Source organism: Salminus brasiliensis, chromosome 14, assembly GCF_030463535.1.
Source record: "Salminus brasiliensis chromosome 14, fSalBra1.hap2, whole genome shotgun sequence".
In the NCBI taxonomy this organism is placed as follows: Eukaryota; Metazoa; Chordata; class Actinopteri; order Characiformes; family Bryconidae; genus Salminus; species Salminus brasiliensis.
Genome location: NC_132891.1, coordinates 31,866,148 through 31,889,254, shown reverse-complemented (window position 1 = coordinate 31,889,254; position 23,107 = coordinate 31,866,148). Strand labels below are relative to the sequence as shown.

The following is a 23,107-nucleotide window of genomic DNA, read 5'->3' as shown; positions in this document are numbered from 1 at the left end:
GAGCCATCACTACACCCTTGAAAGAACAAGGCCAATTGTGCTCTTTCTGACTCCGGCTGCTGATGGCAAGCAGCAAGACCTGGGATTCACCCAGCAACCCAGTGTCCTTCCAGGGGTGTCTTTACTTTTTCACACAGCTGCATGTGCATATAAATGTGTGTCTACACGTGTGGTACACACCACTTGGGTAGATGATGATCTCCACAGGGCAGTCGTAGGTGTACTTGTCCGCCAGGGTGACCACGATGCTGGTAGCGGAGCGCGCTGACGGGTCGGCATCGGCCCGGATGGCGTGAGAGGGGCTCTCCACTCCTGCACACAAACACACCGTTAAACCTGCAGCATGTGATGTGATGTTGTCACCTGTGTGTTTTCGGTTTCCCTCTCATCTGTCTTTCCTTTCTGGCTGATTCTGTGTGATCGACAGGGAGCTCTGACTGACCTGCCAGCAGATACGGCCCTCTGATCTCCAGCTGGAAGTTGAATTCGTAGTCGATGGAGTTAATGGACTCCTCCTCCAATAGCCAGGCCAGACACAGCTGGCTGCTCAGAGACTGGATCTGCTCATGAGAACCTAGAGTGCAGTGGTGTCTGTCTCTCCTGAGTCAAAGAGCAAAGAACGAAAGGAAAACAATTCACATACCAGCATAACCCACTAGCAAGATCCCCCTCGATCACCTGATGATACCAGTGCTGCCTGGAAGGGTGAAGGCTAGCAAGCAATTACTCAATTACAAGAACCGTGAAGCGCTACAGTGTCCGACTGCTGTTTACATAACAGTGCTCAACTGCTCAACATGTTGCAGGACAATGGTAACTGTCAGTTCTGTAGCATCAGATAACCCCTAGGAGGTGCTATAGGGGGGCGAGGTAGACACTGCCCACTTCTTGGGTCTGATTTTGTGATTCTAGAAGCTAAGACATGGCTGATGGAAGAATCCTTGCTGCCGAAAAGTCTGGAAAGTCTCTTACTTCCTGCTTGCGCTTGGAGAGAAGGCCTGCTCCTCTTTAATGGAACGCTGGACCCTGGGGCTGCAGACGGGAGGCGAGGTGACCCGGATGCCCCCATTGGGAAGGGTGGACAGCTCAGAGGACGTGCTGACCAACACGTTAACCGTCTCCAGAGGGGGAATGACCCCCAGGTTCACCACGAGCACCCTCCGCTCCAAATCCTCATCTAGCAGCACCTGACCTGCGGCACAATCACAAATCCAATCAGGCCCCTTTCCCCCACGTTCAGCCCTCACAATCAACCTGTTCCATTACCTGTGATGAGGGAATGAAGTGGAGTCAGTGCCATGGACATACAGACCGCGCCTTATACTTTGAGGCCTTATATATGAGGGAAACAATATCCTTGTATACCAGCACTCATAACCTGACCTTATGATACTTATGATGCTATCCTCAAACCCTCCTAAGTAAGCACTCACATTCATAAGCTCCCTGGATTAATAATTACTCACCTTGCATGTTTAAGGTGGTAGTAACTTCAGGCCCCTGCAGATGGCGCTGCACAAGGACGATCAGGCTATGAATGTGTGACGGGATTCATCGATTGAGAGGTGGTGCAGTGCAGTGACTGTCTTGTGGGATGTGTGGACAATGGGTCGCAAAGCAGATGTTAAGGATTGGCAGAAAGGAGTGATTGCATGTGGGCGTGGCCAAAGACTCTGGTGTGAAGGAATTAGCTGAATCTGCCGGTGTATGGGAGTGTACATACAGTCATACAGGTCTACCAGCAGTGGCAAAAATCCCAGTCTACAGGAAATTCACAGAATTGTGCCTAAAAGACCATCAACATAAGGAGCAGAGTGGCACGCAAGAAGCCTTTGCTCGAGAATGAGGAGAATTTATAGCCCAAACCATAAGTGTTCATGGCCTGATTTTCCTAGTGCAATGCCATGTAGCCTTAAACACACAAGGTGACTTACTGTTTGTGCAGGGATATTATAATTGTCATTCTTAACAGCGCCCCCTTGTGGATAATCTTTAGCAATGTTAACGTGTGTTGAGTGAGTTATAATCAAATACAATCCCAAGATTTCATAAAAAAATTAATCTGGAACAATTTACATATATAAAAATGTACTGCTAACTAGTCCACACAATATTTTCCAGTATTTCACAATATCTTTAATATTGAAAGTCTTAATAATTCAGACCCATATTCAAATGTCAAAACATATATAATATAATAATCAGATCAAATATAACAAACTAGAAAAACCTATTTGCTTGTTTGTCTCCAGTAGATTGGATTATTGGATTAGTCTTTTTACAGGCCAGAACATCCATAACACAAATGCAGCACAAATAATCCTGAATGTTAACCAGGAGGTTTGATCACATCACTCCAACATTTAGGTCCTTGCGCTGGCTCCAGTGTAGCTACAAACCACTGAACGGACTTGCTGACCTGTTTTCTAGACCCCATTGAGACCTAGTCACTTCATGTGACTAGTATCTGGATTTTGATCCAGATCTCTGATAAGATTTTAGCCACATGCATTTACACTGGCTAGTCTAATGCATCTTTGGTCAGTCAGACTGAAACCTGATTGCCTTGTAGGCCAAAATATGCAAATCTGCTTAATTTGCAGCAGTTATTACTGGTGTTTCAGTTGTACTGGGAGGTATTGGAATGTGTACTTGCAGAAATGGTTTAAGTGATCAGATTTGTATCTGTCTTGGACCTCAATGCCTGCTGCCACCAAATATTGCTTCAGGTCTTTTGCAGTCACTCTAGTTTTTGACGTCCTACCTCCTTAGGAATTTGGTGGAAGCCGGTAATAACCTCCTCTTTCTGCCACGTCCAGGTAGCGTAGCCAGTGTTCCTTTTACTTTTGAACTTTTTATACCATGCAGTCAAACCTCATAGTCAACAAACCCCTAGCCAGTCCAGGTATTTGATGATTTTTTGGGCCTTGATTCGGAATATCCATTTATTACCCTAATACTCAAAGTGGATGAAGTGATCAGGTGTAAATGGGGTCTCAAATCACTAGAGTCTGGTCAGTTAGGAGTGCCTGGAGCCAGAACAAGCCATGTTGAAATTCCAGATGTAGTCAGAGTTGCAGATTGTACCTGCACTGTCCATCTTTCTTTGCCTGTTTGCTTATGCTTTTATTTAGATATGCAGTCAGTACAGTGCTAATTCATGGTATTGTAGTGAGCTTCCACACATTAGCCTCACAGCTCCAGCTGGAAAACTACTAAACAACCAAACTTCAGAAACTAAACATCTTTTGGCTCGATTGCCTTTAGGCTACACTGGGCAAGACTGTGTACATTTGGTTTTCCTCCGCTTTGGTAAAAACCGAAGGGAAAGCATGAAAGCCTCACCACTGCCGGTCTGTAGAGCTCCATTGGTGGCCGTGCAGCAGTCGAAGTAACAGTCATCGATTTTCGTCTTGTCTTTGATCTGCACCGTTATGATCTGACTGGATATCATCGCCTCAAAGCCCACCACCACCGCACCCTCCTCCAGGGGGTAAATGAAGATACCTTCAATAAGGGAAACAGAAAAAGAGGAATGCTTACATAACACACACTAAAAAAAACTTGAAAACATGCATCTGTAGGCACAGAAATACAGAGAGAGGACCTACAGAGAGACCATTCAGGTCCAGAAAGTCCAACTGTCTGGCCAGGCAGGCAGGCATGTACACAAGCATCTTTAGTACTTAGTCAAAGCACCTTTTTGTGGTTATGACCTGCGGCAAACGTGATGCATAGCCAGACACCAGCTTCTGGCAGCGTTCCTGAGGACTCTTAGCCCATTCCTCATGGACAGTGTCCTTCAGATCACTAATATTCTTGGGCTTGCTGCTGCAACCACCTTCCTTATATCCCACCAAAGATTCTCTATGGGGTTTAAGTCAGGTGACTGTGATGGACACTCCAGAATCTTCCAGGACTTCTTCTGAAACCAAGCCTTGGAGGACTCTGAGGTGTGCTTGGGGTCCTTGTCCTGTTGAAAGGTCCAATGAGGAAGCCCAAGCAAGGATTTCTCCTAGAATTCCCTGATACTTGACTGAATCCATCTAGCCCTGAGGAAGCAAAGCAGCCCCAGACCATCACTAAGCCACCACCAAAACTCTTATTTATCTGGTTCTCAGCAGTATGGAGCTGAATATTCTTCTGCTTTTGGGTCAGTAGAGGTGTACAGGTATTCGCCTTACTGTGCACACTGAAAACTCAGTGCCTGCTGCCTCCAAATCTTGCTTAGGGTCTTTTGCAGTCACTCGAGTTTTTGACCACCTACCTCCTCAGGAATCTGATGGAAGCCGGGGATAACCTCTTCTTTCTGCCATGTCCAGGTGGCGTAGCCAGTGTTCCTTTTTATATCATGAGGTCAAATGTCACAGTCAACAAACCCATAGCGAGTTTTTTTTTATCTCAAGCACTCCTACCACTTATGAAGGCATAAGATGTTCTCTTATGAGGAATTTTCCTTTAAGATACATTTTGCTAATAAAAAAATAAAAAAAACAAGGAGCTGAATAATTGAATAATTGAATAATTTCTATTGCAACTATAGAGCATCATCCTCTGGTCTCTGGTCTCTTGAACACTCTCAAGTCTGAAGAACAAAGCTGAGAACAGTGGAGGTAAAGTCTAGCTCTGCCGACACTAGACTGCTGTGAGCTGATTATTTCCTTTCCTTTCTGTGGTCACAGAGGCGAATCTGTCTTCATTTCAAAATCAATGGTTGCATCTCAAACCTAAGAAAATTGTTCTCCACCTTCTCCTCTCTACTTAATCCCCTCTACCTCCCACACCTTCTCCTGCTGCCAATGAGTTCATGACATACAACGAACAGAAGGATGACATCCGTGATTCTCTCAATCATCTGGCAATGGCAGAGCCATCCCACACACAACAGCCAGACTCTGCCAACCTTGAAATCACTCAATGAGGATGAAAGTGATGAAATCTCAGAATTACCAGCAAAAATACTGCAAACCTTAGACACACATCTCCACAGCACAGGTACCATATCCTTCTCCACAGCATTCCTCCTGGCACAGCTATCTTCTCATCTTCACAGAAGAACAACCTTACTGACAAAGCAGTGTGGAGAGAAGCCTGGGTGAACCTTGTTCTCATCTTATGTTAGAATCCAGCCCACCACGTAACTTGGAAAGGTTCTCACTCAGTTCTCCATAGGGTTAGTTCTTGGTCCACTTCTATTCTTCAAGTATAGCAGTGCAGTGATAATCCCACATGGCTTTTCCTACTCACTTATAATGCTGAAGATACCCAGCTCTACTTCACTTCTTCTCCAATCTCCTCCCAAATCTCACTATATATGATATGATGCTACTGCTAAAACATCTCTTTCATCACTTAAAATGGAGTCTTGACAAGACAGAACGGATCTACCCATCTGCAAGGAGTTGTCCAGCACTAGACCTCTCTATCACTACTGACTCTCTTACTGGCTAGCAATAACACAAGGCTAAAAACCTTGGAGTGATTCTTTAGACCACTGTCATTTCTCCAAACACGTTATATTCCTACAGTAGATAGAATGAGCTTCAGTTTGAAGTATTTTGGTCTCTCAATATTCATAGAGATGAGAGCCTGGTCTTGTGTGACTGGAAACAACTGCTTGGCGGCCTTGCAAAGATGGCCGGAGAAGGACTTTGTTGAACTTTGTTGAACTTCACAACTGCAGAGGCTCTAGCCATGTCCTTACTTGATTACTAAAATGACCCATTTGCTTCCTTCATACGTCATTCCTCCACAGTTAAGCATAAGCAGACTGCTGTTGCTCATCAGTACCTCCTGAAGGTCCCCCAAGTGACATTTCTACTGTAATCACTTCATTGACTCAGTGTGACAACAGGAATATAAAGAACCTTTAATCAGGCAGTGAAGTTTCCTTTTAAACAGTGATAAGCGCAAAGCTTCTGGGAGTGCGCATCACAGACAATCTGACATGGACTACACACACACCACCTTCCTTGTCAAGAGGACACAGCAGCATCTTTACTTCCTGAGACGGATGAGGAGAGCAAACCTCCCACCTCCAAAACAATTGAGGCTTATTTATCTGGTTTGGAGCGGACTGTTCTTGTGCTTTTGGGTCAGTAGAGGTGTACAGGCATATGCCTTACTGTGTACACTGAAAACTCTTGACTGAGGTCTTTTGCAGTCACCTGATAACCTCCTCTTTCTGCCACGTCCAGGTAGCGTAGCCAGTGTTCCTTTTACTTTTGAACTTTTTATACCATGCAGTCAAACATCACAGTCAACAAACCCCTAGCCATTTTTTTTATCTCAAGCACACCTGATGCAACTTCCTCACAACTTTCCACAGAGGCACTATCGAGCCAGATCCTCACTTCCGTCCATTCAAGATGTGTACCAGTCATGCTGCCTCGGCAGAGCCCTCAAGATAGTCAGAGAATCCCACCCACCCTGTCCATAACCTGTTCAGCCTCCTGTCCTTTGGCAAACGCTACCGCTGTGTGCAGTGTAAGAATGTCAGATTTAACAAGAGCTTCTTCCCACAAGCCATCAGATTACTAAACACCCACTAACACAACAAAAAAGAAATATAGGAGTGATTACAAGCAGGACTACAGTAAAGTAATCCTCCCAACCCGGATCATTTAAGCATCCAAATAGTTCTTACTGAAGAACCCTCGAAGTATCCTTGAAGTGTGCACTAGTGTCTTCATATAGACTTCATATACACGGTTGAGATTCTCAGCTGTACGAAGTCATCCTCCCGCACTCCCACCTTCGGAGGAACAGTGCACCCCAGATTCAGAAATACTGGTATGCCATCAAAGCTTCAGAATCCTTCCTTCCAGCTGTTTTCGTGAACAGGAATGGCATTCAGGTAGTTATCCCTCGTCTTGAAAAAGGGAATACGTGCCTCTACTGACACCAGTTGAAACCAGTTTGGAGTACAGTGTTGTCTTGGGTGATTCTGTGAAGTCCTGTAAGCAAATGTATGCAGATTTGATGTTCTGGGGCCTCACTGGAGATAGGGCCACATCAAACAACCCAGTGCTTTCTCTGAAGTGTGCATTTGTGTGTCACAGGCTAATACTGAAATGCTAGCATGGGTGACAGCGCTGAGCTTTCCCCAGACAGAAGGAGGGTGGCAGAGGAACGTCTGCCGTCTGCCATGAATGCCTTTGTGGCTGCTCGCCGCGTTGCTCAGGCCCAGGCTGCTCATTCATGTGTGTCTTAAAGTGTCTGCTTGTCAGCGAGAGGAATACGAGTCAGAATGGATGATGAAGGAATAGGCTGGTGTTTGGAAATTGGGAAATCGGGTCCTCAACAACACTGACAATTCAGTCCCCAAAACTGGGCCTGAGAACCACTGGTGTACCGTATGTTAATAGGTGCAGTTGACATCATACCACATACTTTACAGCGGTCAGTGACTTAAAACACTGGCCTATGCTCTATGAAATGTCCCCTGAATCCCGTCTGAGACGCAATAGACGACTCTCACCTTCGATGGGATGGTCCTCTATGTTTTCATATGTCATGGAGGCTGTCATGGCCAGGGTATAACCACGGACACAGGAAGTGATGTCCGAGACGCTGAGCGGCAGGGCGCTGCGCTTGGCCTTGTTGATCAGGCCTGGCATTGCTGCAGACTGGCAGGGCTTCTGGCACACACACTGTTGAGTGAAGTCTCTGAAAATACACCAGCAAGACAGATTCAGTCACAAACACTATCCCAAAAACATAAAAATACGTATTAAATATATTATGTTGTCAGTACTGTACTGGTATTGTAAGAAACTACATAGAAACTCATATTCATATCATCATTTATAATAATTATTATTAAAAGGTCCCCAAAAAGTATTTCTGACAGTTTTTAATTGCAAGTTATTTGGCTATGGCTAAAAGGGATACAGTGTTAAATATTACTACTGTTACCACTACTGTTTCCAATACTAGTTCTACTACTACTACTGTTACCAATACTGTACTACTACTATTACTGTTACCACTACTGTTTCCAATACTAGTACTAGTGCTAGGATACAGAAGGTGGGAGTGCAGAAGGATGACTTCCGCACTTCCGCACTAGTACTACTACTGTTACTACTACTGTTTGCAATACTAGTACTGAAACTAGTACCACTACTGTTACTACTGCTGTTTCCAATACTAGTACTGAAACTAGTACTACTACTGTTACTACTGCTGTTTCCAATACTAGTACTTAAACTAGTACTACTACTGTTTGCAATACTAGTACTGAAACTAGTACCACTACTGTTACTACTGCTGTTTCCAATACTAGTACTGAAACTAGTACTACTACTGTTACTATCGCTGTTTCCAATACTAGTACTGAAACTAGTACCACTACTGTTACTACTGCTGTTTCCAATACTAGTACTTAAACTAGTACTACTACTGTTTCCAATACTAGTACTGAAACTAGTACTACTACTGTTACTACTGCTGTTTCCAATACTAGTACTTCAACTAGTACTACTACTGTTTCCAATACTAGTACTGAAACTAGTACTACTACTGTTACTACTGCTGTTTCCAATACTAGTACTTCAACTAGTACTACTACTGTTTCCAATACTAGTACTGAAACTAGTACCACTACTGTTACTACTGCTGTTTCCAATACTAGTACTTCAACTAGTACTACTACTGTTTCCAATACTAGTACTGAAACTAGTACCACTACTGTTACTACTGCTGTTTCCAATACTAGTACTCAAACTAGTACTACTACTGTTGCTTTCAATACTAGTACTGATACTAGTACTAATACTGTTACCTCAGTTTCTACTGCTACTGTTATCAATATTGTTCTACTACTACTACTGTTTCCAATACCACTTTACCACTACTAGCATACTGTTATTACTACTACTGTTACTAATACTACTAATATTACTATGACTACTATTACTACTGTTGCTAATACTAGTATGGGGTCTACTACTACTTTTACTATTAGAAATACTACTAATACCAGTACTATGACTGTATAGTGTATACTAGTAATTCTAATACTATTGTTATTACTAATACTAGTACTATTACTATTCTATTAGAATTAGTAGTAGTTCTATTAGAACTACTACTACTACTACTACTACAGCTACTACTACTACTACAGCTACTACTAATAATAATAATACTTCCTTAAATCTTATTTTAAATGTGATTTTAATATGGCACCAAAATGAGTTCCACTATTGCTGTTATTGAGTTAACAGGCCCTTTTTCAGTACTATACATAGAACCCTTTTAGCTAACAGTAAAAGGTTTATCTGTAGTCTGTAGCTAATGCACCATTGCTATCCTTTGGCTAGATCCAGACACCTACCAGACCGACCGACTCGCACGCATCAGTTCTACCCCTAGCCGGACTTACTGCAGTTGGACCATGTTAGCATAACATTATAATTAACATTAACATTATCTATTAGCATTATGTTGTCAGTACTGTACTTTATGGGAAGATACTGCATAGTCAATTATACGCATATAATCATATATAATCATGAATAACAATTTTTGTAACGTAATTGTAAATTATATTCATATCAAAAGGTCTCCAAACAGTATTTCTGACATCCACTTGAGTATTTTAGCTCAAAGGCATTAGGTGTTAAATATTACTACTATTACTAGTGTTAATACTAGTACTACTACTACAACTGTTACTACTACTAGTTACCAATATTGTCGACCAGTATAACCAACATGGCAAAGTGGACCAGTATAATCACCAGGACAAAGCTGGTTTAGCACAACCAGCATGACAAAATTGGTTAAGCAACATAACCAGCTTGATGACCAACTTGACAGAGCTAGTACACAAGCTAAATTTGAAATGCTAACGCATTACAGGCCAAACAGCTAAACTGCTGTACCAGCTTAACCAGTTGGTTTAGCAGAATAGGGTGTATTGTTACCTGGATGACCAGCCTTTCTACCACCTTGACTACGACTTGGACTAAAAGTAAAGTAAAAGTATGACCTGGATGACCAGCCTTTCTACCACCTTGACCATGACTTGGACTAAAAGTAAAGTAAAAGTATGACCTGGATGACCAGCCTTTCTACCACCTTGACCACGACTTGGACTAAAAGTCTCCAAAGTTGGAAATACAAATTACAGAAGAGTACTTAAGTACTGTCCAGGCTTTCATGACAACTTCAGATACAAATAAAGCTGAGGTTTGGAAGCTGAGGTGTTGAAGGCCAGTAACAACTTAACACTCAAGTGTGTTTTGGACCTAAGGATGGCATAATGTTCTATTGTTGAAGCTGGCATGATGCCAACCCACTTTTTCATTCATGTTTTTTCTGCAATAAACCATTCAAGATTTCTGGCACGCCAATCGTCGACTCTTGCCCATAGCAAGTTCTGGGCAACCTCTGAGAAAGCAGCGCCATCAAAGTGAATCAGACTTCCTTGTGCATCAAAGGGGCCATATGGCTCACTGATACACGGAGACAGAATGGAGCAGTCTGGTGTTCCCTCAGTTCTTACCCACTTTTTTTTTGCATCACCGTGGTCAAAACTCTGGACACGTCTACTCACTTTTTTTTTACCATTTGTCTCATTATAGATTAACACTGCAGACTGACTGGAAACTTATCTCGGCGAACACATCAGGGATGAACAAGAGACACTAATAGCCTCCCTCCTCTGTCTCTATACTTCCTGTGAGGATGGCCTTTTGGACTTGATTACATGCTGCAAGGATTTATAGCTAATCACTCCCCGGCCACGAAGAAGGACATTACGGCTGAAGATGAAACATCTGTAGCGGCGCAAAAAATAGGACCATTCATCCAACCCGGCGGCCTATAATTCACAGACCCGCGTAGGAAACACAGTTTCATTAGGCATGGGCATGTTGTTGTGTTGTGACAGTGAGAGTGGACAGATGCAGTACATTAACCCTCCAAACAGGCCAGCCTGTGCCAAGACTGCCATCATGTGTCCAGAGCAACGGCTGCTCCAAACTAAACAGGTTCCCCCTAATCCGATTGCGGCCTTATGGAAGAAACGGCACAGCGGTCAGGGTGAGTGGATGGTAATTCATTTATGCCTGCTTGCGGGCCGAGTGCAGTGGCCAGAGCAGGCAAAATGGTCCTGTGAATCCAAGCTGATATAGCAGCCCAAAAGTATCCAGACACCCCAAGCAAAAAAGGCTTCTAAATAGAACCTAAAGGGGTTCCTTGGGCCTCGTCACAATAGTGGAACCCTTTTTGATGCTACATACACTCTTAAAAATAAAGATGCTACCAAGGGTTCTTGGAGCGATACCATGGAAGAGCCATGCTTGAGACGTGTGTGAGTAAAGAACCTTAAAATTGGTGAAGAACCTTTATGTGCACTTTCTAGAACTTTCAAAAGAGCATCTCTTTTACAGAAATGGTTCTTTATGGAAAGTAGCATCTTTATTTTTAAGAGTGTAGATCCATTCTCAAAAGCATCAGAACCACTTAAGCATTAAAATGGATTGTATCTAGAACTACCAGCTTTACTACAGAAACCAAGAACAACCCCCTTTTAAGGGTATACATTAAGGCTGCTGTCACAAGGGTGCAATTGTGGCTACGTAGCTTCCATTGAGAAACACTGCCAGTAGAATGGGACAGTGTGTAGTAGCCGTAGATGAGCCTAAGGTACCTGTGCCAAATAGCATGCATCAGCTAGAGAGGTATAAAGCCCCACAGCATCGGGCTGTAGAGCAGTGGAATTGCATTCTTTGCAGTTATGGAGCTCCATGATCATCCAGTGGAGCTCACTAACACTCTTGTTGTGGAAAAGCAATTAAGTTCTCACAGCAGGCCTCTAAAACTAAAACATGGTTGGTTTCCTTTTTCTCCCAATTTGGTGCTGCCAATTATTCCACCCTGGGTGGGTATCCCCCCAGCAGTAGCAATGCTCCAGATACTAGTGGGTTGGGACTTCACACGTCTCCTCCGATACATACGAAACCAGCCACTGATGCGGCATTGCCAGGCAACCAACAAGCTCGGAGGAAAGCGCCAGGTCCCCAGCTTCATAGGCGGCTTTACCCACCCAGAGAGAGCACGGCCGGTTGTGCTCTTTCAGACTCTGGCTGCTGATGGCTCGAAGTTGTCATGGCTCAGGATGGCTAGTGGCAGCGCCACAGCGACCCTCTATTTTAAGTGAGGTGTAGTGTACAACCTTCCCAGATGAGTAGACGCATTGCTGTATCAAGGTGTATGTAAATGTGTGTGTGTGGGGGGTGGGGGGGTGTTAATTCTCTTTGTAAATACTCTAGATTTCAGGAGAAACCTTGGATAAGCTGCTGTCTGCAAACTTTTGGACATACACGTATACCCCAATGTAAGTGTAATAAGAGTGTAAAGCTTCCTTGGCTGTATATATATTTCACAGACAGCTTTTCTTAAGTCATCAGCAGTCGTACGGTGACGTGGACGTCTGAATCCTGGGCGCTAGGAGGCCAGTGGTGCGCCAAATAGCCGCACCTAGTCCACAAAATTCAATTAGCTCTTTTGCTGATGAGATTACATTTTTGCGCTATCTCATGGAACCCAGAGAAAAAACGGAGCTCCAGACCTCCTCCACTCCCATGAGGGCCGGATGACCGAATCGTCCGTGAGGCCTGGAGGGAGAAACTAATGAGCGAGCGAGTAAGCACTGTAGCGTCAGGTGTGTTTTTTCGCCATGCCTTTAAGGTAAAGCCTGGTTGATTTACATATTCATAAGATGCTCATATACAGAAATCTTTATATTCTTAAAGTGGTTCTCCGAGCGCAAGGCATAATCTAGTCTTTGGATGTTGTTTATTATGGAGTGAAATATTCACTGTGGGGTACAGAATCCAGCAGAACTCCAGCTCTGAGTGATATATTAGGAAATCTTTCTGTGCTATTCTTCAGAGTCTCATCGTTTAGCTTTCCATTAAAAGGAGCCTTTTAAAGGAACCAAGGTCTGTGTTGTACTTTAGATAGCCCGTTTAACCTTCCTGTAGCTTTGCATAGGAGCACTGTCTCAAGCAGCTTCAGGAGGGCTCTTGAAGAATGGTTTAGAAGATGCTCCACATAGGCTGAGGCCTTGTCGCTTGCTGAAAACTACTTGTTTGGAGGGGCATTTCAAAAAGGTCTTACATTTGTCTTGTATTTTCTCTTTTGGATTTATGCCCATTTTCCAATCTCTCCGAATCACCCGGGCTATCTTTGTTACCTCTGTTTTGATTTGCTATCCTGTATGCTACCTTGTTCAACAAGAAATCTGTGCTGAAACACACTGAATTAGAGACTGCCCAGCTATTCCTTTATTTTTTACATATATGACTAAAGTGTACGCCAAGAAATCTGCAACATTTGCACATATTGTTGCGGGATACTTATTTTATCACGGTACATATTTTACCATTTATAAGGTGCTCCCGTCCACTGGTGGCGCTGTTTTGCCCAATACACACAACCCAGCCTGTCATGTATTCGAAGATGAATTGACGAAAAGAAAAACAGCGGCGGCGGAAACGGTGAGAATTCTACCTAACCACATTCTACTGTGGCTAAGGTTAGGGTTAAGCTGGGTTTAGGTAAGGGTTAAGTTTAGTTTAAGGGCTAGGTTAAGTTTAGGTTAGATTATGGTTAGGGTTAGGTTAAGTTTAGTTTCTGGTAAGGGTTAAGGTTAAGGACTTAGACGTAGGTTTAGGTGTAGTAGGTAGAGTCCAGGTTTAGGTTGAGGTGTAGTAGGTTAAGTTCAGGTTTAGGTTGAGGTGTGGTAGGTTAGGTTTAGGTTCTTAGGTGTAGTAGGTTAGAATTAGGTTTAGGTGTAGTAGGATCAGTTTAGGTTAGGCTGAGGTTAGAATTAGGTTTAGGTGTAGCAGGTTAAGTTTAGGTAAGGCTGAGGTTAGAATTAGGTTTAGGTGTAGTATGTTGAGTTTAGGTTTACGTGTAGTAGGCTAAGTTTAGGTTAGGCTGAGGTTAGAATTAGGTTTAGGTGTAGCAGGTTAAGTTTAGGTGTAGCAGGTTAAGTTTAGGTAAGGCTGAGGTTAGAATTAGGTTTAGGTGTAGTATGTTAAGTTTAGGTTTACGTGTAGTAGGTTAAGTTTAGGTTAGGCTGAGGTTAGAATTAGGTTTAGGTCTAGTAAGTTAGGTTTAGGTGTAGTAGGTTAAGTATAGGTAAGGCTGAGGTTAGAATTAGGTTTAGGTGTAATATGTTAAGTTTAGGTTTACGTGTAGTAGGTTAAGTTTAGGTTAGGCTGAGGTTAGAATTAGGTTTGGGTGTAGTATGTTAAGTTTAGGTGTAGTAGGTTAAGTTTAGGTAAGGCTGAGGTTAGAATTAGGTTTAGGTGTAATATGTTAAGTGGGATGGCCTTGATTTGAGGCTAATAATGTAGAAGGTCAACAACTGCAGATTTCTAGCAGGTTAATGCTAGGAAGGCTAGGAAGCAGAATTTCCAGCATAGTTATGCGGGAATTCCCAAAGGGTGCAAGACGTTAGAGTGATGCATGCTGGGTAGTGTAGTGTGAGAACATTGATGGGCTTAAAAAACACAAAAAGGATACAATCCTTGCAAATTCTGCTTAACCAATGAGGCAGAGGGATGCGGTGCTGCGCTATAGAACGTTACGTTATGAACAAGTAACATATTAAAGGACCCATATCCTACATTTTCTTCTTGCATTTGCCTTTTTCAACTTGGATGGTCACTTTTTTGAAGGTTTGTATGAAAGTATGTACCAAAACACAGTGGTAGTCAATTTTTGGGGCAGTCAATAAGGTCTGTGTCAATAGGCAGGATATATGGATATATGCAAATGCGTTAGTATTTGTGACATCATAAAAATGAGATATTCAAAACATAAAATATTACGAATAGCTGCTTTAATCAATGCTTTAAAAACTGCTTATCTCTGCTTATACTTTTTTTAAGTATCGAGATAGGTTTGCATAATAGGATCATGAAGAAAAGAGGCGAGATCGGCCACCCCTGCTCAATCCTGGCAACCCAGGTAAGAAGCATATCAGAGCACTGGAAATAAACCACCCCCGCTGCCTGCCACTGTTCTTGCAGGGAGATGGGCAACACCACAGGAGGCGTCACGGACACGGCAGCCACCTGTTGATGCACAGAGCTCCGCTGCTGCTGGGCTTCAACCCTGCTACTTTCCCCTACCCTGATATCTGGGATCACTCCTGCTGTGACTGCTTCGCCGGATAGCTGCCCATGTGCAAGAATGTGCAAGGGCTGATCGGCTTGCCTGATTGATTGCTGTCAAGACATCGGTGGTCTGCACCTTCCTTCTGCACCTGCCTACTTCTTCCCACTTCTTTCCTCCCACCAAAAAGCCAAGAGGCGAACGGACAACTGATCCACAGCCATGGACTTGTGCAACAACATGGAAAGCAGTGGTCTTACCTTACATTGGGTCAGTTAGGCTGTCTCTGGTCACTTCTCTTTGAACACCTGTCGGATTGTGAAGGAGCAGCATGAAAAGCAGCCTCTCTCTCTCGCTCTCTCTCACTCTGTCGGTCAGTGGCGTCCGTGTGAATGGCGTAGAGGAAACATCAGCTTGTCACAGGTGGCTGAAACTCTAAATTGAAGCACTCTAGCGCTCACTGATGGACAAAACACCAGGGAGGGAGAGAGAGGAGGAGAGAGGGAGGGAGGAAGAGAGACTGTGTGAGTGAGTGAGTGAGAGAGAGAGAGAGAGAGAGAGAAAGAGAGAGAGAGAGAGAGACAGAGAGAGAGACAGCAGCTGCAGGCTTACACTAACGCAGTCAGTCGGCACAGCAACATGTGGTTATAAAAAGTAGCTCATGCTGCTGCCTCTGCCTCTGCCTCTGCTGCTGCCGTGGCTGGACTTGGGGGGCTGCAAGAGGGAGGAGAGAGGGATGCGTGGGGAGCAGAGGAGAGAAGGATGATTGTCTGTCCACCCGTCCCTCCCTCCCTCCCTCCCTTCTCCAGCAACCCCATCACCCCTCCACCCCTCCCCTCAATCAGTGACGATGGAGCCTATTCATGTGTCCTTTTTTGATAGTCCTTGGTGGGGGGAGGAGGGGGTTTAGAGTCTAAATGAAATGCAGCAGCATGCGTGAGGAGAGAGAGAGAGAGAGAGAGAGAGAGAGAGAGAGAGAGAGAGAGAGGGATGGGCACTGATGGAGGAAAACATAAACATAAAGCATGCCTGGATCTGGCCTCCAAAGACAGCCAACCTCCCGTCTGATCTCTCTCTCTCTCTCTCTCTCTCTCCCTCTGTCTCTCTGTTTCTCTCACACCCCTTCTCTCCCTTGTTTACTCCTCACTCCCCCATCTCTCTATTTTGCTATTTTTCTTACTTCTCTCTCTACCAGTTCTCTCTTTCCTTATTTTCTCTCTTTTCATTGTTTTATTTTTCCTCCTGTTTCCCCTCACTTCTCCATTCCTTCTTTCCCATTTCTATTTTTTTATTCTCTCTCTTTTCCCATTCAGTCTTTCCATTCTCTTTTCTCCATTACTTGTTTTCATATTCCCTCTGTTCCATTAATTTTCTCTTTTCCAATTCTCACTTTCTCCATTCCCTTTCTCTCTTTCCCCATTCTCTTTCTCTCTTTCCCCATTCCCATTCTCTCATTCCCATTCTCTCATTCCCCATTCCCTTTCTCTCTTTCCCCATTCCCTTTCTCTCTTTCCCCATTCCTATTCTCTCTTTCCCCATTCCCTTTCTCTCTTTCCCCATTCCCTTTCTCTCTTTCTCCATTCCCATTCTCACTTTCTCCATTCCCATTCTCACTTTCTCCATTCCCATTCTCTCTTTCCCCATTCCCTTTCTCTTTTCTCCATTCCCTTTCTCTTTCTCCATTCTCTTTTCCCATTTCCCATTCTCTCTTTCCCCATTCCCTTTCTCTTTTCTCCATTCCCTTTCTCTTTCTCCATTCTCTTTTCCCATTTCCCATTCTCTCTTTCTCCATTCCCATTCCCTTTCCCCTTTCCCTTTCTCTCTTTCCACATTCCTATTCTCTCATTCCCATTCTCTCTTTCCCCATTACCATTCTTTCTTTCTCCATTCCCATTCCCATTTTTTTATTCTCTCTCTTTTCCCATTCAATCTTTCCATTCTCTTTTCTCCATTACTTGTTTTCATATTCCCTCTGTTCCATTAATTTTCTCTTTTCCAATTCTCACTTTCTCCATTCCCTTTCTCTCTTTCCCCATTCTTTTTCTCTCTTTCCCCATTCCCATTCTCTCATTCCCCATTCCCTTTCTCTCTTTTCCCATTCTCTTTCTCTCTTTCCCCATTCCCTTTCTCTCTTTCCCCATTCCCTTTCTCTCTTTCCCCATTCCCATTCTCTCATTCCCGTTCTCTCTTTCCCCATTCCCTTTCTCTCTTTCTCCATTCCCATTCTCACTTTCTCCATTCCCATTCTCACTTTCTCCATTCCCATTCTCTCTTTCCCCATTCCCTTTCTCTTTTCTCCATTCCCTTTCTCTTTCTCCATTCTCTTTTCCCATTTCCCATTCTCTCTTTCTCCATTCCCATTCCCTTTCCCCTTTCCCTTTCTCTCTTTCCACATTCATATTCTCTCATTCCCATTCTCTCTTTCCCCATTACCATTCTTTCTTTCCACATTCCTATTCCTTTTCTCTTTTCTCCATTCCCTTTTTCCATTCCCATTCTCTCATTCCCCATTCCCATTCTCTCTTTCCCTATTCCCATTCTTTCTTTCCCTATTCCCATTCTTTCTTTCCCCATTCCCATTCTCTCTTTCCCCATTCCCATTCTCACTTTCTCCATTCCCATTCCTTTTCTCTTTTCCCATTCCCTTTCCCTTTTCCCATTCTCTCTTTCTCCATTCCCGTTCCCTTTTCCCATTCTCTCATTCCCCATTCCCATTCTCTCATTCCCCATTCCTATTCTCTCTTTCCCCATTCCCATTCTTTCTTTCCCCATTCCCATTCTCACTTTCTCCATTCCCATTCCTTTTCTCTTTTCCCATTCTCTCTTTCTCCATCCCCGTTCCCTTTCCCCATTCCCATTCTCTCTTTACCCATTACCATTCTCACTTTTTCCATTCCCATTCTCTCTTTTTCCATTTCTTTTCTCTTTTCTCCATTCCCATTCTCTTTTCCCATTACCTTTCCCTTTTCCCATTCTCTCTTTTCCCATTTCTTTTCTCTTTTCTCCATTCCCATTCTCTTTTCCCGTTCCTATTCCCCATTCCCATTCTCTTTCTCCATTTCCATTCTCTCTTTCCCCATTTCAATTCTCTCTTTTCCCATTCCCATTCTTTCTTTCCCCATTCCCATTCTCACTTTCTCCATTCCCATTCTTTTTCTCTTTTCCCATTCTCTCTTTCTCCATCCCCGTTCCCTTTCCCCATTCCCATTCTCTCTTTCCCCATTACCATTCTCACTTTCCCCATTCCCATTCTCTTTTCCCATTTCTTTTCTCTTTTCTCCATTCCCATTCTCTTTTCCCATTACCTTTCCCTTTTCCCATTCTCACTTTCTCCATTCCCATTCTCTCTTTTCCCATTTCCATTCTCTCATTCCCCATTCCCATTCTCTCTTTCCCCATTTCCATTCTCTCTTTTCTCATTCCCATTCTCTCTTTCCCCATTTCCATTCTCTCTTTTCCCATTCCCTTTCCCTTTTCCCATTCTCACTTTCTCCATTCCCATTCTCTCTTTTCACATTTCTTTTCTCCATTCCCATTCTCTTTTCCCGTTCCCTTTCCCCATTCCCATTCTCTCTTTCTCCGTTCCCATTCTTTCCTCATTCCCATTCTCTCTTTCCCCATTTCCATTCTCTCTTTCCCCATTCCCATTCTCTCTTTCCCCATTTCCATTCTCACTTTCTCCATTCCCATTCTCTCTTTTCCCATTCCCATTCTCTCTTTTCCCATTTCCATTCTCTCTTTCCCCATTTCCATTCTCTCTTTCCCCATTCCCATTCTTTCTTTCCCCATTCCCATTCTCACTTTCTCCATTCCCATTCTTTTTCTCTTTTCCCATTCTCTCTTTCTCCATCCCCGTTCCCTTTCCCCAATCCCATTCTCTCTTTCCCCATTACCATTCTCACTTTCTCCATTCCCATTCTCTCTTTTCCCATTTCTTTTCTCTTTTCTCCATTCCCATTCTCTTTTCCCATTACCTTTCCCTTTTCCCATTCTCTCTTTTCCCATTTCTATTCTCTTTTTTCCCATTCCCTTTCCCCATTCTCACTTTCTCCATTCCCATTCTCTCTTTTCCCATTTCCATTCTCTCATTCCCCATTCCCATTCTCTCTTTCCCCATTTCCATTCTCTCTTTTCTCATTCCCATTCTCTCTTTCCCCATTCCCATTCTCTCTTTCCCCATTCCCTTTCCCTTTTCCCATTCTCACTTTCTCCATTCCCATTCTCTCTTTTCACATTTCTTTTCTCCATTCCCATTCTCTTTTCCCGTTCCCTTTCCCCATTCCCATTCTCTCTTTCTCCGTTCCCATTCTTTCCTCATTCCCATTCTCTCTTTCCCCATTTCCATTCTCTCTTTCCCCATTCCCATTCTCTCTTTCCCCATTTCCTTTCTCACTTTCTCCATTCCCATTCTCTCTTTTCACATTTCTTTTCTCCATTCCCATTCTCTTTTCCCGTTCCCTTTCCCCATTCCCATTCTCTCTTTCTCCGTTCCCATTCTTTCCTCATTCCCATTCTCTCTTTCCCCATTTCCATTCTCTCTTTCCCCATTCCCATTCTCTCTTTCCCCATTTCCATTCTCAATTTCTCCATTCCCATTCTCTCTTTTCACATTTCTTTTCTCCATTCCCATTCTCTTTTCCCGTTCCCTTTCCTCATTCCCATTCTCTCTTTCCCCATTTCCATTCTCTCTTTCCCCATTCCCATTCTCTCTTTCCCCATTTCCATTCTCACTTTCTCCATTCCCATTCTCTCTTTCCCCATTCCCATTCTCTCTTTCCCTATTTCCATTCTCACTTTCTCCATTCCCATTCTCTCTTTTCCCATTTCCATTCTCTCTTTCCCCATTTCCATCCTCTCTTTCCCCATTCCCATTCTCTTTTCCCATTCCTTTTCTCTTTTATCATTCCCCTCTTTCCCCATTCCCCATTCTTCTTTTCCCTTTCTTTCATTTTACCATTCTCTTTTTCTCCCTTTACTCTCTCTCTCCTTTGTATTCTTTGCTCCTCCACTTCTCTCTCTCTCTCCCCCTGCCTTTCTGCATTCCTCTTTCTCTCTCTCTCTCTCTATTTACCCCCCCCCCCCCTTCATTTTTGCGACTGTGGCTCGTCTGATCCATCTGTTTTTGCAGAGGAGGTAACCATGACAATCAATATGGAGCCTCTAGAGCTTCTTAAAGACAACAGGTTGGTGTGTGTGTGTGTGTATGGCAGGAGGTTCGGCTTCCACAATTCAATTAAATGTCTCTCTCTCTCTCTCTCTCTCTCTCTCTCTCCCTGTCTCTGCTCCGCTCATAATCACATCTGTGTGTCATTCTTCACTGTGTTTTTATCCAGGGTAATAAATAAGCGCCTTGATCAGACAGGAGGTTACTGTGAGAGTGTGAACAGCAGTCCTGCGTACGGCTGCCTTCCCTTTCCAGCGGATCCGAGCTCCTCATCTGTGACTACGTGATTTGGTACAGAACAGCTGTCAAATGAAGCATTTCTCCCTCTTCCCCGAAGGTGTTTGAATCCGATCAGAACCCGTTTCTCAGAGGACCATCTGATTGGGGCCTGAAGCGCAGGACAATCAGAAGTAGGTGTAGAGCAGGGAGGCCTGTGGAGAGCCGTAGTCCAGGTCTACCTGAAAAAAAGACAGTCCCAATTAAGCTCTAAATGCTGGCCAATACAGAGAGACAGTGAGGGAGGTTTTCAGTGGCGGGACAGCGAGGTATCAGACCTCATTAATTTGACATCTTTGTTCGCACTAAATTTGAAGGGCCAAATCACATCTGCTCTGTGTTTGAAGAAATTCCTAAAGAAATGTCTGAGTGCGGCCACAAGAGGGCGCTGCCACAGTGTTACAGCAAAATAAAAAGCTTAAAAGTACATTTTAAAGAAACCAAGAACTCAAAGCAAAGAAGTGGGTGTGGCCGAATAATGTGCCCTTTTTACAAAGAGCTCGAACGCCCAAATCCGATCTTTTTAATCAAATCTGAATCGGAATTTCGGTCTCAATTTGGGCCACTTTCATATGTGGTACTGAAATCCGAAACATATCCGATATGCGGCATTGACACTCAGTCTGAACAGACAGATCAGAATTTTCGTGCGACTTTTACGTCACTCCAACTCAATATTCCTCGTAACTGCGAGATGCGGGAAAATGGACGACAGCAGTGTGCAGTTTAGGAGCATGAGCTGTACATTAAAAAGGTAGTGCGGACAACCTCAAAAAACATCGGATTCAGGGGGAAAATCGGGTTTTTCTGCAGCGTGAACGTAGCCTGAGTGAACACTGTCCACAGTTTTACATCAGTCAATCATTCAGTAAACGTTAAATCGTCAATCTGACCATAACAACTGAATTTGTCTCATAACAACTGAATTAGGAGAGATGAGCTGGTTAGCATTAGTTTAGTTAGCAGGATAACAGTCTGCTCTCCACCGAACAGTCAAGTCTGACTGAGAGAAAGCCCACTTGAGGTTGTGATCTGTAGCCTGTTCGCTAAGCTAACCTTCGCTTAGCTACCTCGGCTACAGAGCCACCGAGAACCACTCAGACAACTCTCTGAGAAGTTCTAACTGCTGAGCTACAGACACAGGTGTTCATGATGCTGATGTTCAAGACACTGATGTTAGGTTATGTCATGCTTAGAGTCATATCCAGTGTCGGGAGATTAGATGGATGGATAGATGGATCAATCAGGTAATGTGGGTACTGTGAGTTCTCCCCATGTCCACTTTGGTTTCTTCTGGGTGACCGGGTTTCAGGTGACCTGAAACACTTGAGTAGACTGGTCCCCTGTCCGGCGGGCACCCAGTGGTTCTGGGGTATGCTCTGAGCTCACCGCTCACCGTTGACCCTGACCAAGGAGAAGACGATATGAAGATCAGTCGGTTATGCCCGGGGATTAGAAGATACAATGGGTGCTTTGGGAATTCAACCCCTGAGGCAGAAAGGTCAAAAGCTCACCTAAACGCTGTGCCAACACACCTCGTCCAGCTAATCAGCTAATTAACCTCCCTGAGCTGAAGTGTTGACGGCAGGGCTACTCCAGTCCCACTAGGGACCATCCCATCGTATCTTCTGAGCTTCTGCTGAAACCAGCTGCTCCTAAGATTCTTGACACTGTAATATGTCTCTGTAACATCATTGGACCTCAGACATCAAATCTGTGGCCATGAGTGTAAGTGCAATTAAGACCACCTTCAAACAGTCAAGAGCTGGAATAAGGATTGAAATATTGAAGAAATCATTGGACACATGGCCAGCATACCCCCTCGACAGGGTGCCAGTCCATCGCAGACAACGACACCCACCCACTCACACCTAGAGCAACGAGCCCACAACCAGGCCCCTGGAGCTATGCGACATACACACCAACGGCTGCGCCAACGTGCCACCATATTAGCAAATTTTTTGGGGTAGTCAAAGCAGACTGCAAAGTTCTGGAGCTTCTGTCCATCTACCGGCCAGCATGGTCTTCTGGAAAAGGCACTTTCATACAGGGTCCAGATCTATGGGCCCAGCATCTTTGGGGGGTGGGGGGGTGGGGTGAGGGGGTTCATAAGAATTGTTAACAGTGCTGGTGAATGGAGACCAGACATCTGAAGAGGCCTAAAGCGCATAAATATGTGGCCTGAGGTCTGAGCACAGTGCCTTAATGGTGGAGGGGTACAATGCAGGGTGTTCTAAGGCAAAATAGTCTTTAAAAAAATAAACGTTTTTTTTTTTTTTTAGATTTACCACAATTTTACCACAATCAAAAAATCAATGGTTCATCAGTGGCAATGCAATTTAGTCCCAATTTAGCCACAATCCATGTCCAGGATGGATTTAATAAAATAAAAATCCAATTACAGAACGTAAACTCGGTGCTCCCAGCTTACATGGGTCCCGTTAAGGTGCCCCTGGCATCACGGGGTATCAGGGATGCAAAAACGTACTTTCAGAAGCAAAACAGACACGAAAAGCTGAAGCCAAA

The 23,107-nt window shown here is 43.9% G+C and overlaps 1 protein-coding gene across 3 annotated transcripts in view; it reads right to left on the bottom strand.

Annotated features, from left to right (window-relative positions):
* The window catches only part of vwa5b1 (von Willebrand factor A domain containing 5B1), a 56,885-nt gene extending 41,066 nt beyond the window's left edge, over positions 1-15,819 (bottom strand). For 2 of the 3 annotated variants that reach the window (XM_072656358.1, XM_072656359.1), the window contains exons 1-7: positions 15,754-15,819; positions 15,402-15,601; positions 7,481-7,668; positions 3,346-3,507; positions 973-1,192; positions 443-600; positions 181-312 (exon numbers count right to left, since the gene is read on the bottom strand). In XM_072656358.1, the coding sequence (XP_072512459.1) occupies positions 181-312; positions 443-600; positions 973-1,192; positions 3,346-3,507; positions 7,481-7,619 (811 nt within the window). In that variant the 5' untranslated portion in view covers positions 7,620-7,668; positions 15,402-15,601; positions 15,754-15,819. Of the gene's footprint in view, positions 1-180; positions 313-442; positions 601-972; positions 1,193-3,345; positions 3,508-7,480; positions 7,669-15,401; positions 15,602-15,753 lie in introns of those variants that run through there. The other variant, XM_072656360.1, reaches the window with a different exon arrangement.
* Between the last annotated feature and the right edge of the window lie 7,288 nt (positions 15,820-23,107).